Source organism: Salvelinus fontinalis, chromosome 6 (genome assembly GCF_029448725.1).
Source record: "Salvelinus fontinalis isolate EN_2023a chromosome 6, ASM2944872v1, whole genome shotgun sequence".
In the NCBI taxonomy this organism is placed as follows: domain Eukaryota; kingdom Metazoa; phylum Chordata; class Actinopteri; order Salmoniformes; family Salmonidae; genus Salvelinus; species Salvelinus fontinalis.
In genome coordinates, this window is record NC_074670.1 from 37692960 (window position 1) to 37709473 (window position 16514).

Below are 16514 nucleotides of genomic sequence, written 5' to 3' on the forward strand. Positions count from 1 at the left end.
GCATAACCTTTCAAACTTAGCACTTTATAGCACCACCATCTGGCCAATCAGTATAATTTTGTAAATGCCGGAACTCTATGGCAAGACACATCATTCACCCAAGATGTCAAAATCGGGCCAGTGCGGTCTGAGCTATCGCGTGTGACGAACGTACTTACGGACAGAGACAGACCCACAGTCCACTACCCGATTTCATCGTGGGGGACAATCATAACCAACTCAGTCCTCACCGTGCCGACAGACTGCCCATGCCGAGCTTCTTGGCCACGCCCTGTAAGGTCTTGACCGGGTTGACTCTTCCTCCCTCTCCAGCTCCAGCCTTGCTTCCCTTGCCTTTTTTCCCAGGCTTGGTACCCTTGCTTTTAGGCTTGTCTCCGTCCCCTCGGGCCAAAGGGGTCAGCGAGCGGTACACTTCCAGGGCCGAGCGGTCCCTCAAGTTGCCCTCATGGAAGCCCAGGTCCTGCAGGCTGCTGATCAGCTGCTCCTGCTCCGGGTCTGGGCCCTGTTGATTCTGGTTCTGGCCGAAGACTCGAGGGCGGTGGCCCTGCACCAGCAGATCACAGGAATCCGTATAGATGAACTTCAGGATGTGCTCCAGCATCTCAGGGCTCACCGTCTCCACCACCAACAGGTCACAGCCCACCGCATCCTCGCTCCTCCTCACCTCCCGGTCTCCCTCCTCCCCGTCCAGCACCAGCTGCTTCCTGAAGAACTCGGACCTCATGGACAGGAGGTACTTGTGGGCGGGGAAGGTGCGGTCTCCGGCCTGCAGGGTCACGTCGTGAATACTATCCGTCTCGTCCGCTTCCTCCAGCAGGCTCTGGAAGTGTTGGGAGAAGGAGGAGGGAGAAACGCTGGGAATCTCATACAGGCTGGGCGGGGGAAGGAGAGAAATCAGACATTTTGTTCACTAGGCACGAAATGCTCCAAAAATGAGTTAGTACATCCATGTTTATGTGAATTTACCCAACAAACATTTCTTGTCCATTTCAAAACTTTTTGTGACAGTGTGGCCTAATGAAGACGACATAGTTCAAATGTTTTAAAGGAGCGACAACACACAGAGAGGAACAGTACCTGGTTTTGGGGTCCGACTGCAGCACTCCAAAGTTGCGTCCCTTGGAGTCCATGGTGATGCTGACCGCACGGTGGACGTAGGGGAGCTTCTCCAAGCGGATTCGCTCGTACACAGTTGCACCCTCTGGGTGACCACACACCTCCACACTCCCATCTAAAGCACACAAGGGAGAAATGCTTTCGTCAAATTACAATGCAGTGATTCCAACTTAAATTCCCAATGATTAAAATACAAAAAATGTATGATTTATCTTGGATGATACACATCATGAAATACAGAGAAATAGTAAACAAGATTACTTTTGAATCTAAGTCTTGTTTACCATTTTTCCATACTTCATGAAGTTCATCATCCACCATACATGTAAATGAGGAAAGTGTGAAATAATACTGGTAGTACTCAGAAGTATCATTATGTCATCGCTGAGCTATGAGAGTAAACAATTTTCTCATCTCACCTTTCTTCTCCACGCTCTTCCTGTACTCTCCGTGCCACTGTCCGCTGAAGCCCTCCCCTTCCTGTGTGACGAACATCATGTTGTTCCTGCTCAGGGCAATGTCCGACATGAACACCTGGCGCCCGTACACCCACCTGCATTGTCTCACCGAACCACCAACTGAACGCCAGCAGAACACCTGATGGAGGGTGAGAGAGAGAAATCAATTGAATAAAACTTTAATAATCCAGAGGGACAATTAGAAAGGCATTGTCAGTGACTGGCGACAACAAATACACTGCTCAAAAAAATAAAGGGAACACTTAAACAACACAATGTAACTCCAAGTCAATCACACTTCTGTGAAATCAAACTGTCCACTTAGGAAGCAACACTGATTGACAATAAATTTCACATGCTGTTGTGCAAATGGAATAGACAAAAGGTGGAAATTATAGGCAATTAGCAAGACACCCCCAATAAAGGAGTGATTCTGCAGGTGGTGACCACAGACCACTTCTCAGTTCCTATGCTTCCTGGCTGATGTTTTGGTCACTTTTGAATGCTGGCGGTGCTCTCACTCTAGTGGTAGCATGAGAGGGAGTCTACAATCCACACAAGTGGCTCAGGTAGTGCAGCTCATCCAGGATGGCACATCAATGCGAGCTGTGGCAAGAAGGTTTGCTGTGTCTGTCAGCGTAGTGTCCAGAGCATGGAGGCGCTACCAGGAGACAGGCCAGTACATCAGGAGACGTGGAGGAGGCCGTAGGAGGGCAACAACCCAGCAGCAGGACCGCTACCTCCGCCTTTGAGCAGGAGGAGCACTGCCAGAGCCCTGCAAAATGACCTCCAGCAAGCCACAAATGTGCATGTGTCAGCATATGGTCTCACAAGGGCTCTGAGGATCTCATCTCGGTACCTAATGGCAGTCAAGCTACCTCTGGCGAGCACATGGAGGGCTGTGCGGCCCCACAAAGAAATGCCACCCCACACCATGACTGACCCACCGCCAAACCGGTCATGCTGGAGGATGTTGCAGGCAGCAGAACGTTCTCCACGGCTTCTCCAGACTCTGTCACGTCTGTCACATGTGCTCATGTGCTCATGGTGAACCTGCTTTCATCTGTGAAAAGCACAAGGCGCCAGTGGCGAATTTGCCAATCTTGGTGTTCTCTGGCAAATGCCAAACGTCCTGCACGGTGTTGGGCTGTAAGCACAACCCCCACCTGTGGACGTCGGGCCCTCATACCACCCTCATGGAGTCTGTTTCTGACCGTTTGAGCAGACACATGCACATTTGTGGCCTGCTGGAGGTCATTTTGCAGGGCGCTGGCAGTGCTCCTCCTTGCACAAAGGCGGAGGTAGCGGTCCTGCTGCTGGGTTGTTGCCCTCCTACGGCCTCCTCCACGTCTCCTGATGTACTGGCCTGTCTCCTGGTAGCGCCTCCATGCTCTGGACACTACGCTGACAGACACAGAAAACCTTTTTGCCACAGCTCGCATTGATGTGCCATCCTGGATGAACTGCACTACCTGAGCCACTTGTGTGGGTTGTAGACTCCGTCTCATGCTACCACCAGAGTGAAAGCACCGCCAGCATTCAAAAGTGACCAAAACATCAGCCAGGAAGCATAGGAACTGAGAAGTGGTCTGTGGTCACCACCTGCAGAATCACTCCTTTATTGGGGGTGTCTTGCTAATTGCCTATAATTTCCACCTTTTGTCTATTCCATTTGCACAACAGCATGTGAAATTTATTGTCAATCAGTGTTGCTTCCTAAGTGGACAGTTTGATTTCACAGAAGTGTGATTGACTTGGAGTTACATTGTGTTGTTTAAGTGTTCCCTTTATTTTTTTGAGCAGTGTACATTGAATAAACATAAAATACCTTACAGCTCAACACACATCCAAACTTCATAACATGCACACACAGAAAAAACTAAGTGAGAAAGACTGGGATAAGATGATCAATGACTCAAATACATCAGCCAGAGAGGTGATCATATGGAGTGAACATTAAGGATCCACCAACAAATGACTGAAGCTAGTCACTACTAAGTATTTGGTATTTTTCAATGTATCGGACCCATCTGGTCCTTACCCGCCCAGCTTCATCCAGGGCCAGGATGGCCACCTTCTCTCCACCTCCCTCGTTCAGGACCTGGGGGTCCACACGATGGTCGAGGCTGCCTCCGCTCACAAGGACCTTCCGGATGTTCAGTTGTCTGAAAGAGAGGCATCGGGCATGGGAAAGAGAAACTATGAGTTGACAGAGAACGAGTGACTGAGTAAAATTATCACATCTCACGCTCTCCCTCTCCTGTTAACCCATAAGTCTAAACTGAAGATCTCGTACACTACTGTGTACTACTCCCTTCACAGAACAGCACAACCTGGCTCTAACCAGAATAGAAAGAGGAGTGGGAGGCCCCGGTGCACAACTGAGCAAGAGGACAAGTACATTAGAGTGTCTAGTTTGAGAAACAGATGCCTCAAGTCCTCAACTGGCAGCTGAATTAAATAGTACGCGCAAAACACCATTCTCAACGTCAACAGTGAAGAGGCGACTCCGGGATGATGGCCTTCTAGAAAGAGTTGCAAAGAAAAAGCCATATCTCAGACTGGCCAATAAAAATAAAAGATTAAGATGGGCAAAATAACAGACACTGGACAGAGGAACTCTGCATAGAAGGCCAACATCCTGGAGTCACCTCTTCACTGTTGACGTTGAGACTGGTGTTTTGCGGGTCCTATTTAATGAAGCTGCCAGTTGAGGACTTGTGAGGCATTCGTTTCTCAAACTAGACACACTAATGTACTTGTCCTCTTGCTCAGTTGTACACCGGGGCCTCCCACTCCTCTTTCTATTCTGGTTAGAGCCAGTTTGCGCTGTTCTGTGAAAGGAGTAGTACACAGCGTTGTATGAGATCTTCAATTTCTTGGCAATTCTCGCATGGAATAGCCTTCATTTCTCAGAACAAGAATAGACTGATGAGTTTCTGGCCATTTTGAGCCTGTAATCGAACCCACAAATGCTGATGCTCCAGATACTCAACAAGTATAAGGCCAGTTTTATTGCTTCCTTTTCTGCTGTGCTAACATATTTGCAAAATGGTTTTCTAATGCTCAATTAGCCTTTTAAAATGATAAACTTGGATTAGCTAACACAAGGTGCCATTGGAACACAGGAGTGATGGTTGCTGATAAATGGGCCTCTGTGCGCCTATGTAGATATTCAATTTTTTTAAACAGCCGTTTCTAGTTACAATAGTCATTTACAACATTAATGTCCACACTGCATTTCTGATCAATTTGATGTTACAAAAATGTGATTTACTTTCAAAAACAAGGACATTTCTAAGTGACCCCAAACTTTTGAACGGTAGTGTATGTGTTCATGAGTATCACCTTTACACAGAGGGGTCATATTAGCATGTAGCCCAAACTGTTCTGCCACTACAGACAAAAGTTGGGAGACCGGCTATACCGACATCAGAGAGTCCCAAGACACTTGTGGGGGGTCGTAGAGGAAACACTATCGTGAGAGTAATCTTTCCATAGAGTGGACATAATATTCTGTAGGCCAAACTGGTCAGATGCTCCAGAAGATTTTGTGATTAGACTGATTTTCCGGATGTGTCATGGTCTGACAAACAACGCTCAAGCTCTGTCGCCTTTCACCCCAAATGCGGAAGTGTTAAATAGGCAGATGCGGTGGATTGAGACGCATCCAATGCAAAACAGATATCTCTAGCTTAAACTGACATTATGGGGATTTTTGTATTATGCTAATTAGATGGACCTTAAGTTAATTGTCATCTCTCTATCATAAAGAAAATGTAATTTGGAATTCAGTCAATTCAGGAGGTAAATTTAAATTTGTATTCCACTTCTCCTCAACGAGAAATTGGAATTGCAGTTTACTTCCTGAGATGACCGAAATGGAATTGACGTCAACCCTGGTAGTCACTTCTCCACTATCGGTGTAGTCACCTGGATGCCAACTTCTTGCACTGATAGTTAGCCAGCAAGTAGACATCTCCCTTCTCTGTCACCACCAACGTTGCCCCATTACTGGCCACTGCCATGGCGATGGTGACGTCCTTGTGGTAGAGGGCGGACACCTGTCGAGGCGTGGTCACACACCTCTCCCCGTTGGGGTCCACCAGGTAGCCTAGATGTCAAAAGCCAATCATCACCATGTATAATGGTAGGTGAATAATAAAGCATATCATTATAGTTGCCTTGGCTTAGCTTCAAGGGCATTGGAAACCAATGTTTTGCTACGGTGTGCCAGTCATAATGACTTACCCAACTGCCCTCCATTCAGTCCCACTGTGTAGACAGCCTCCCTGGTCCACAGCACTGTGTGGAATCTCCCTGCTGCTACACCAATCACAGTCCTGCCTTTAAGGGTCTTGGAGAATACCTGCATCCCATCGGTCAAGACCAATGTCAGTCAACAACCAATCCAAACTGTAATTCAGCATACCACACATTCAAGTGTCTGCTCTGTGTACATGTTTGTCTTATGATGGGGGCCATGGGCCGTGTCACGTTCATAAATCATTAATATAAAACACTTTGTCAATGTGATTTCAGCACTTACATACATTTAAGTTGATTGAAAAGGAAAACAAACTATTTATGCAGTAAGTACTCTTGCATTGATTTTGTTTATGCCATAATAAATGAGACCCCAGGAGTTTTTCCTTAGCTTGTCCTACTCCGTTCACATGGTAATGGAAAACTCCCCATCTAGCTGCCTAGCTATGATGGCCAGGTGCTCTCTTACCTGTTTGGGCAGGTGGCTAGAGGCGGGCGGGGGAGCCAGGCCAAGCTGGTGGAAGGTGTTGAGGCCGAAGGTGTAGACATAGCCCTCCTCGGTCAGCACCACTGTGTGATCCTTGGCTGCAGCCACCTGGGAGCAGTGATGGGACAGAAGCCCCTCCACCATCCGAGGAACCTGACAGATGATAGGCACATGAGCCCAAAATCCACAGCCCTATTTGACTTTTTAAAATATATCAAATACTTTGAGCGTTTGCTTGATCCTGCCCTGGAGTAACTTCAAAATGGGGCAATGTTGAAGTTTACACTTTTGGAACTATTCCATTGGTTCCATTGTGCCAGACAAGCTCAAACATTTCAAAAACTTGAACCCAGGTTAACAAAATGGTGTTATAGAGAGTGGAGGCAGCAACTAAACCCCAGGTACACTCAGGGTGGAGTGGTTACAGCTAAACAAGCTAGAAGCATGTGAACACAGTTAGACAGCCATACAGCAGGTAGCCTAGCAGTTAAGAGCGCTGGTCCAGTAACCGAAAGGTTGCTGGTTCGAATCGCCGAGCCAACAAAGTGAAAAATCTGTCAATGTGCCCTTGAGAAGGGCACTTAACCCTAATTGCTCGAGGGTCGCCATCAGTAATGGCTGATCCCTGGTCATGACTCCATCTCGAAGGGTGTCTCAGGGGGAGTAGGATATGCAAAAAAACACATTTCCAATTCACACATGCGTAGAATATACATGTGGAAAAGGACAAATGTAAGCACCAACCTAATTATTATAATACAGGGCAAACAGTCGGAGTAGGTCATAGGTCAAGCATTTCGCTACACCCGCAATAACATCTGCTAAACACGTGTATGTGACCAATAAATTATGTTAGGTCAGATATAATACAGCAGAGGCGTGGACTCGAGTCACATGACTTGGACTCGAGTCAGACTCGAACCACAAATATGATGCCTTGTGACTCGACCTTGAGCCTTGTGACTCGACCTGACTTGATAACCTCCAAGCCCAAATATTAAAAATTATGCTATTAAAAAAAGTGTGCAGCGCATCAACTCCGATTCAAACTGTAATCCGTTAAATGAGGACAGCAGCCAATCAAATTGTGCCAGCTGAGAAAAAGTTGTGTGTGGCAGTGCAGAGGAATGTCGGCGGGTGAATTCAGATGGAACCCTTGGAAAGATGATACCCCAAATTATTATTCTCGGATATAAAAACGACGCTGTATCAACAAAAAAACGGATTGCAACTTGCAAAACACGCGGGAAGAAAATTACAGACGGAGACGCAACAATTTCCAACTTTGTTCGACATTTGAAGCTGCACAAAGAACGGTAAATCGTGGCTAATATAGCCGACAGCTATATATTTTATTACATTACTAGTGTATCATGTAGGCTAGTGTAACGTTAAATCAATGAGCCTCTACACAGTCAGTCAGTGCATGAACGTGATCATTGCACCCAAGTTTGAGCTACAACTGGCTAGGCAGTTGGTAGCCTAAATCCTGCCTGATGTTACTGCTATTCCTAAAACAAGGTTGGGTGATTGTGTACAAGCCTACATCGCCCGATTGCGCCCCATAGCGATCCTTGATAGTCGTATACTATTGGGGGAGGGGGGGGGGGGGTAATAAATAGATATTTTTACTCTTGTTAAAAAATTACTATTACTCTTGTTAAAAATATGAAATGGTATTACATTTGGTGAAGAGTATATTATGACTTGTTTAGGACTCGAAACTTAAAGTTTAGGACTTGAGACTTAATGGCCTTGACTTGAGACTTGACTCGGACTTGCCTGTCTTGACTTGGGACTTGAGTGCTAAGACTTACTTGTGAACATTAAAACATTAACTCGGTACCACCTCTGCAATACAGTATAGTGTTCTCACCAGATATGTCTGTTCGTCCCCGTGTCCCAGCCGACCTCCCTGCCCATGTCCACAGGTATACACCTGTCCCTTCTGAGACAGGAACACGGAGTGGAACTTACACAGCACCACCTGAGAGGAAAGTAAACACATTTTTTGGTAATCAATAACATAGGTCTAGTCGGTGAGACAAATTTTGCTCCGTTGTCAAATTGTCTTTACAAGAACTCAAGGAAAAGACATCAGCATGTTTGATTGTGAGGGTCTTTCCATTTCCGTGGCCAAAGTCCTCTCATAGTAATAGTCAAATAGTGGTGGTACTATAGGCCGGGGCACAAGTGGAAAAGTAAACATCATTAATAATGCATCACTCCCCTCCAGCTCGCAATAGGGATGTTTCTCCAAGTATCATATCGATAATGAGACAGCCACACACACAGCCGTGGCTCATTTAATTAAAGCATGTCATACTGGGATAAATATTTAACACCCAGCACCTGCTGAACTGTGAGCAGGTAGCACTGAGGACAAAGGCTCTCTGCCTCCATGTGGGGGGTACCAGTAGGTCGCTGAGAGGTCTTGAAATGGGATCTGCTCCCCACTGGGCAAAGGTCATGAAAATGCACAGGTCATGAAAATGTGTATAAAATATAGAAGCTAAACATCAACTTGCCATAAGACAATTATGAAACTTAGAGATACTCAAAAGTTTGGTCATTACTTTTCAATATGACATCTGATATATCTAGAATGTATCTAAACCAAAGACTTTCGTCAAAATCTGTAGTAAACTAGGAATGCATGCCACCCTATGACATCATGAGCTGTAGCAGAGCAATGATGTCATAGGATTGCATTCCCTAGCATAGCTCCCTGTAAAAAGATCCTTCCTGTCAGAGTCTATATAACCGCTGGAAAACGGTTCTAACTACAGAGATGTAGTGTTTAGAGAGAAGGAGGGGAATCCAATTGGGGTACATTAACCCCCACTATTGTAAACATGTTTTTGTCTGTTCAGCTGTTCGATCCTTTAGGAAGAAAAATAATTTGGTTTAAGCTTTCATAGTGTCCATCGAGTTCTTACTCTGACAATTAAAACCTAACACCAGGGACCATCAACTAGATTCAGCCGAGGACCAATTTGTTTTTGAGCGGATGATGGGGGCCGGAACATACAGCTGAAGTCAGAAGTTTACATACACTTATGTTGGAGTCATTCAAACTCGTTTTTCAGCCACTCCACAAATTTCTTGTTAACAAACTATAGTTTTGGCAAGTCGGTTAGGACATTACTTTCTGCATGACACAAGTCATTTTTCCAACAATTGTTTACAGACCGATTATTTCACTTAAAATCCACTGTATCACAATTCCAATGGGCCAGAGGTTTACATACACTAAGTTGACTGTGCCTTTAAAAAGCTTGGAAAATTCCAGAAAATGATGTCATGGCTTTAGAAGCTTCTGATTGACATTGACATAATTTGAGTCAATTGGAGGTCTGCCTGTATCTCAAGGCCTACCTTCAAACTCAGTGCCTCTTTGCTTGACATCATGGGAAAATCAAAAGAAATCAGCCAAGACCTCAGAAAAAAAATGTAGACCTCCACAAGTCTGGTTCATCCTTGGGAGCAATTCCCAAACGCCTGAAGGTACCACGTTCATCTGTACAAACAATAGTATGCAAGTATAAACACCATGGGACCACGCAGACGTCATACCGCTCAGGAAGGAGACGAGTTCTGTCTCCTAGAGATGAACGTACTTTGGGGCGAAGAGAGCAAATCTGTCCCAGAACAACAGCAGAACAACCTTGTGAAGATGCTGGAGGAAACAGTAACAAAATTATCTACATCCACAGTAAAATGAGTCCTATATCGACATTAGCAAGGAAGAAGCCACTGCTCCGAAACCGCCATAAAAAAGCCAGACTACGGTTTGTAACTGCACATGGGGACGAAGATCATACTTTTTGGAGAAATGTCCTCTGGTCTGATGAAACAAAAATATAACTGTTTGTCCATAATGACCATCGTTATGTTTGGAGGAAAAATGGGGAAGCTTGCAAGCTGAAGAACACCACCCCAACCGTGAAGCACAGGGGTGGCAGAATCATATTGTGGGGGTGCTTTGCTGCAGGAGGGGCTGGTGCACTTCACAAAATAGATGGCATTATGAGGAAGGAAAATTATGTGGATATATTGAAGCAACATCTCAAGATATCAGTCAGGAAGTTAAATCTTGGTCGCAAATTGGTCTTCCAAATGGACAATGACCCCAAGCATACTTCCAAAGTTGTGGCAAAATGGCTTAAGGACAAAGTCAAGGTATTGGAGTGGCCATCACAAAGCCCTGACCTCAATCCCATAGAAAATCTGTGGGCGGAACTGAAAAAGCATGTGCAAGCAAGAAGACCTATAAACCCTGACTCAGTTAGGTCAATGATCTGCTATGAAAAGCCAACTGACATTTACTCCTGAGGTGCTGACCTGTTGCACCCTCGACAACTATTGTGATTATTATTATTTGACCATGCTGGTCATTTATGAACATTTGAACATCTTGGCCATGTTCTGTTATAATCTCCACCCGGCACAGCCAGACTGGCCACCCCTCATAGCCTGGTTCCTCTCTAGGTTTCTTCCTAGGTTCTGGCCTTTCTAGGGAGTTTTTCCTAGCCACTGTGCTTCTACACCTGCATTGCTTGCTGTTTGGGATTTTAGGCTGGTTTTCAGTACAGCATTTTGTGACATGAGCTGATGTAAGAAGTTATATAAATAAATGGGATTTGATTTGAGTTACACCCGCTCTGTCGGGAGGAATGAGCCAAAATTCACCCAACTTATTGTGGGAAGCTTGTGGAAGGCTACCCGAAACATTTGACCCAAGTTAAACAATTTAAAGGGAATGCTACCAAATACTAATTGAGTGTATGTAAACGTCTGACCCACTGGGAATGTGATGACAGAAATAAAAGCTGAAATAAATCCTTCTCTCTACTATTATTCAGACATTTCACATTCTTAAAATAAAGTGCTGATCCTAACTGACCTAAGACAGGGAATTTTTACTAGGATTAAATGTCAGGAATTGTGAAAAACTGAGTTTAAAATGTATTTGGCTAAGGTGTATGTAAACTTCTGACTTCAACTGTAATTACAAATAATTTGTAAACTGCAAATTGACCGCAAGATGCCCAAAAATATCATGTTTGACTAAAACAATCATTTCAAACCTTGCTTAAATTTGTATACGATCACTATTATGCGTGGGAATACTAGGAACAGATTTCTTACATTTCCTGGTGTTTTTACAGTCGTATGTCCAATAATGAAAACTAATTTTATTTTATCTCCGAAAACTTGGGGGCCAAATAAAACAAGGGGCCAACAGTTGGGGAACCCTGCTCTATACTAAAGAGAGAGACAGACTGGGCAGTGACACAGGTGCTTTCTGGTGCCAATAGCTGTAGTCGCACTAAGAGCCTCCACATGGCCATCAGTGACACTGTAGAGCAGATCGCACATAAGTCCAACGTGGGTTAAACCATGCAAAACTGGGCTAGACAAAGCCAGACACAGAACCCAAGCCCAGTGCACCCGTCCTACTCCTCTAATTAATTCACCCTCTCACTCAGCAGGTCACTCAAAGGAGATTACGACTGATATTTCAATTTCTAAATCTCCCAAATCCATAGTGATAGGAGGACAATGATGTCAGTCAGTGTTTCCCCTGTATTCATTTAGGCGCACTGCCTCAAAATTGTTGCAACCACACCAAAAGAATTAAGGAACAGGGGGAAAAAAAATACAGAAATGCTAATGATAACTGTCTTCTGGTAGATGGAAAGGCTTTCCCAAAAACCGAATCAATTATAACGTTATCGAACTAAAGAGTAGCCTCTGCCTACCTGGTAGAACGATTTCAGGATTATTTGCATCAATCCAGTGGGCATTTGTTTTGCTAACTATCACGTGTGCTACAGAAAAACACAGCTAACTAAACAGTGCTCGGTGCAGGTGCACTTGATTTAAAGGTAACTACACAAAAAAAGTGTCTTAGATGCTTCCCAGACTTCAAACGTGGTCTCCTGATGTGGTTTAAGCATTGTTAATAGAGAGCTTCATAATAGCCAGTTACCATTGCTGTGATTTTACCCCTTAAACCGTACACAATCACCCAATAAGAACAACGGCAACTTATATTTCTACCCATGCCCGTTGTTCCCGGGAGAGCAGCCTGTTGTGAGGGGAATATCCCAGGACGGGGTCTGTTTTGCAGGAGGTGCGGAGGGGGGCAGGTGACGTACCTGTTATCCAGGAGACGCAGATGGTACAACTGTGTTCTTACATAAGCATTGTTGTGATGGATCCCCCTGGTGAGCCATGTAGAGGCTAAGTCTGTGTGGAGGGAGGAGGCCCCAGGAGACTAGGGTGTTTAAGGTGGGGGAAGCCCTATAATGACTCATGTGACCATCTAATGGCTGGTGGCAAACAGAGGTAGAAGATCTTCTCCCCTTAAGAGGAATGGAACAGAGCGTAGACTGAAAATAATTCAAGAGAACATTTATTGAATCTGTATAGTAGTCGGTTTGTTTACCTGTTTGACGTAAACCCCGGTCCGGGCAAACAGATCCACAATCTCCGGGTGATGTCTGCTCTCCTGATTCCCATGCCCCAGACTGAAATTGGTATTGCTCCCCCAAGTATAAACCTCAGTGGGGTCTGAGAGAGAGAGAAAACCAAAAGTTTAAAAAATAATGCCTGCCACAGCCAAGACTTCCAACACTATTTTCTACAAGTAAGGCAACAACGATTGACAAATGTTTTGACTATGTGCTTAAAAAGAAACATCCGCTTTTCACTTTTTAAATCATGCGTAGTCTAAATGGAGAGATCGATATGAAATGATAAGCGATCCTCACCGGTCTTTGTAAATACCACGTGTGCTGGTCTGTCCTTCATGGTTAAGTCCAGGACAGAGAGGCCCTCCTTATCCTGGGTGGAGAGAATGCCGCCATGCTGCAACACAGAAGCACCATTCCAGACTGGAGACACAATATTATTTCCATCTAACTACACCCAGCTGTAGGCCAGTGATGAATCAAGCAAGAAAAGAGGAGCTACAGAACAAAAGTACTGCCAATGGAAGCCATATAAAAGGTCTTCCCCCACATACCAATAATTTACAGTGGCAAGCAAAAGTATGTGAACCCTTTGGAATTACCTGGATTTCTGCATAAATTGGACCTAAAATTTGATCTGATCTTCATCTAAGTCACAACAATATACAAACACAATGTGCTACAACTAATAACACACAAAATATTGTATTTGTCTTGTCTATATTGAATACATCATTTAAACATTCACAGTGTAGGTTGGAAAAACCCCTAGGCTAATGACTTCTCCGAAAGCTAATTGAATCAGGAGTCAGCTAACCTGGAGTCCAATCAATGAGACAAGATTGGAGATGTTGGTTAGAGCTGCCCTGCCATATAAAAAAAACATTCACAAAATGTGAGTTTGCTGTTCACAGGAAACATTTCCTGTTGTGAACCACGCTTCGAACAAAAGAGATCTCAGAAGACCTAAGATGAATAATTGTTGACTTGCACAAACCTGGAAAGGGTTACAAAATGATCTCTAAAAGCTTTGCTGTTCGTCAGTCCACGGTAAGACAAATTGTCTATAAACGGAGAAAGTTCAGCACTGTTGCTACTCTCCCTAGGAGTGGCCATCCTGCAAAGATGACTACAAGAGCAGTGCAGAATGCTCAATGAGGTTAAGAAGAACCGTAGAGTGTCAGCTAAAGACTTACAGAAATCTCTGGAACATAATAACATCTATGTTGACAAGTCAACGATACGTAAAACACTCACTAAACAAAAATGGTGTTCATGGGAGGACACCATGGAAGAAGCCTCTGCTGTCAAAGAAACACATTGCTGCACATCTGAAAGAGCACCTGGATGTTCCACAGCGCTACTGGCAAAATATTCTGTGGACAGATGAAACTACAGTTGAGTTGTTTGGAAGGAACACACAACACCATGTGTGGAGAAAAAAAGGCACAGCACACCAACATCAAAACCTCATCCCAACTGTAAAGTATGGTGGAGGGAACATCATGTGTTGGTGCTGCTTTGCTGCATGCTATCATCGACGTAAAAAATGAATTCCCAAGTTTATCAAGACATTTTGCAGGAGAACATAATGCTATCTGTCCGCCAATTGAAGCGCAGAAGGCTAAATGGCTTAAACAGAAGCAAATACTGTAGTGGCCCAGTCAGAGTCCTGACCTCAACCCGATTGAGATGCTGTGGCATGACCTCAAGAGAGCGGTTCACACCAGACATCCCAAGAACATTGCTGAACTGAAACAGTTTTGTAAAGAGGAGTGGTCCAAAATGTCTCCTGACCGTTGTGCAGGTCTGATCACAACTACAGAAAACTTTTGGTTGAGGTCATTGCTGCCAAAGGAGGGTCAAACAGTTATTAAATCCAAGGGATCACATACTTTTCCCACCCTGCACTGTGAATGTTTACACAATAATGACAATATGCTCAATAAATGTATAATTGTTTGTGTTTTATTAGTTTAAGCACACTGTTTGTCTATTGTTTGACATTAATGAAGATCAGATCAAATTTGATGACCAATTTAAGCAGAAATCCAGGTAATACAAAAGGGTTCACATACTTTTTCTTGCCACTGTATTGTAGAGGCCAAAGGAGGCCCAGTCATCTCAACATTAGTTCTGAAACCCAGAGGGAGACTCACCTTAACAAGTGACATGAGGCAGTGGATGTGTCCGTAGAAGACGCTGCGGTGCAGGGCGGTCCAGCCAGACTCCTTGTCCTTCACCATGAGGTCAGCGCTCTTCCTCTCCAGCAGCCACTCGAGCAGGGCCCTCTTGCCCAGCGAGGCGGCCAGGTGCAGGGCCGTGCGGCCGAAGGCGTCCCTCAGTGTGGCCGCGTTGTGGCAGTGAGTGTTGAGGAAGGCCCGCAGGCGCCCCTCTGAACCCTGCGTCAGCGCCGCCACCACCTCATCTGCATGCCGCATGGAGCGGCACTTTGGCGTGCAGTCCGGGGTTGCCATCACCATGCTCATCCTGAGTGACTTCTAAACCTTGCTGTGAACTCCCCGCTCTAATGCAGTCACGGAGATCCTGCTCCCCCTACACTCTCAACTCTAAAAAAAAAAAAACACTGAAACACCCTTCAGTACAACAACAAACCCTAAGATAATGCTTTAGGGGCAAGTCAGTTTGACTTTGAAACTATAATGGTTTAATGTAGCTGCTCTCGGAAGAAAATAGAAAAAGGTGGGAGATTGTTTTGGGGTGCTAGAATTGTGCTTGTGTTGAGGTTCCACCGCACCCTAGCAACCCCAGGGCCTTGTTTTAGGTCATCTCAGTCCACCATGTCAACCCAAAGCTCAACACAACCAAATGTGTTTGAAACATACAATGGCATCAGGAATTCATTAAATAAACATCTACAAATACTATACTTATATAAAATACAAATATACTATAAATATTTCCAAAAATATTTTTTAAACATTTTTTTATTTTTTTTTATACAATATTTTACAAAGGGCAACAATTCATTAACGCTCCAGAAGGTCCCTTCAAAAAGTCCATCCAAATTGAGGGGAAAGGCCCCCTTTCCCCCCAAGACGCACAAAACCCTTCTCAAAACTCCATAATTGTATTAGGAACCTGGGGAAGAAAGGGTGGACAGAGTCATTAGTTGTAAAACACTGGAAGTAGGCAGAGAAAACAACTGGATTCATAGCTACACAACATAAACCTGGCATGTACTAAATTTGTCCACAACGCCACAGAACAGGCTTATTCAAAGCGCCAAGAACAAATACATGCTCTGGAAAATCCAACATACCCATCTTGCTCTTTAACTGTACTATGCTACATAGATTAAATGGTTCAAACCTAGCAAACCATGTTGAAAGGTCAACAGAGAGGTCAAAGTGCAGTTCAGCACCCCAGATATGCAGAGACAACCAGCACGGATCAATTGACTTGACCCTACTGTGCCTATAATAGTAGCCCATTGACTCCATGCCAAAAATACTGCACAAACCTTTTAGTAACACGAAAATAAACAAGGGTATCAAAACAGGAACATGCAACTGCAACAGTTTGTCTGTTTCCACATCATGCACAGTTTGGAGTTGTGAAAGTGAAAGACATGAGTATAATAAAAAGGTATTTAAATAAAGATGCATTGATCTGCAAAACACCTGTTCTGTGTATGGTGTGCATTAACTGTCCACAGTGTAGTGAACATAGCTAACATATCTTGAT

At 44.5% G+C, this 16514-nt stretch overlaps 1 protein-coding gene across 1 annotated transcript in view; it reads right to left on the reverse strand.

Annotated features, from left to right (window-relative positions):
• Positions 1-16514, reverse strand: part of LOC129857784 (inhibitor of Bruton tyrosine kinase-like) — a 34458-nt gene that overhangs the window by 17016 nt on the left and 928 nt on the right. The window contains exons 2-12 of the mRNA XM_055926342.1: positions 14966-15908; positions 13107-13203; positions 12782-12906; positions 8204-8314; positions 6310-6480; positions 5826-5943; positions 5508-5688; positions 3616-3739; positions 1536-1713; positions 1078-1231; positions 231-872 (exon numbers count right to left, since the gene is read on the reverse strand). Coding sequence (XP_055782317.1) covers positions 231-872; positions 1078-1231; positions 1536-1713; positions 3616-3739; positions 5508-5688; positions 5826-5943; positions 6310-6480; positions 8204-8314; positions 12782-12906; positions 13107-13203; positions 14966-15295 — 2231 coding nt within the window. The 5' untranslated portion in view covers positions 15296-15908. The remainder of the gene's footprint in view (positions 1-230; positions 873-1077; positions 1232-1535; positions 1714-3615; positions 3740-5507; positions 5689-5825; positions 5944-6309; positions 6481-8203; positions 8315-12781; positions 12907-13106; positions 13204-14965; positions 15909-16514) is intronic.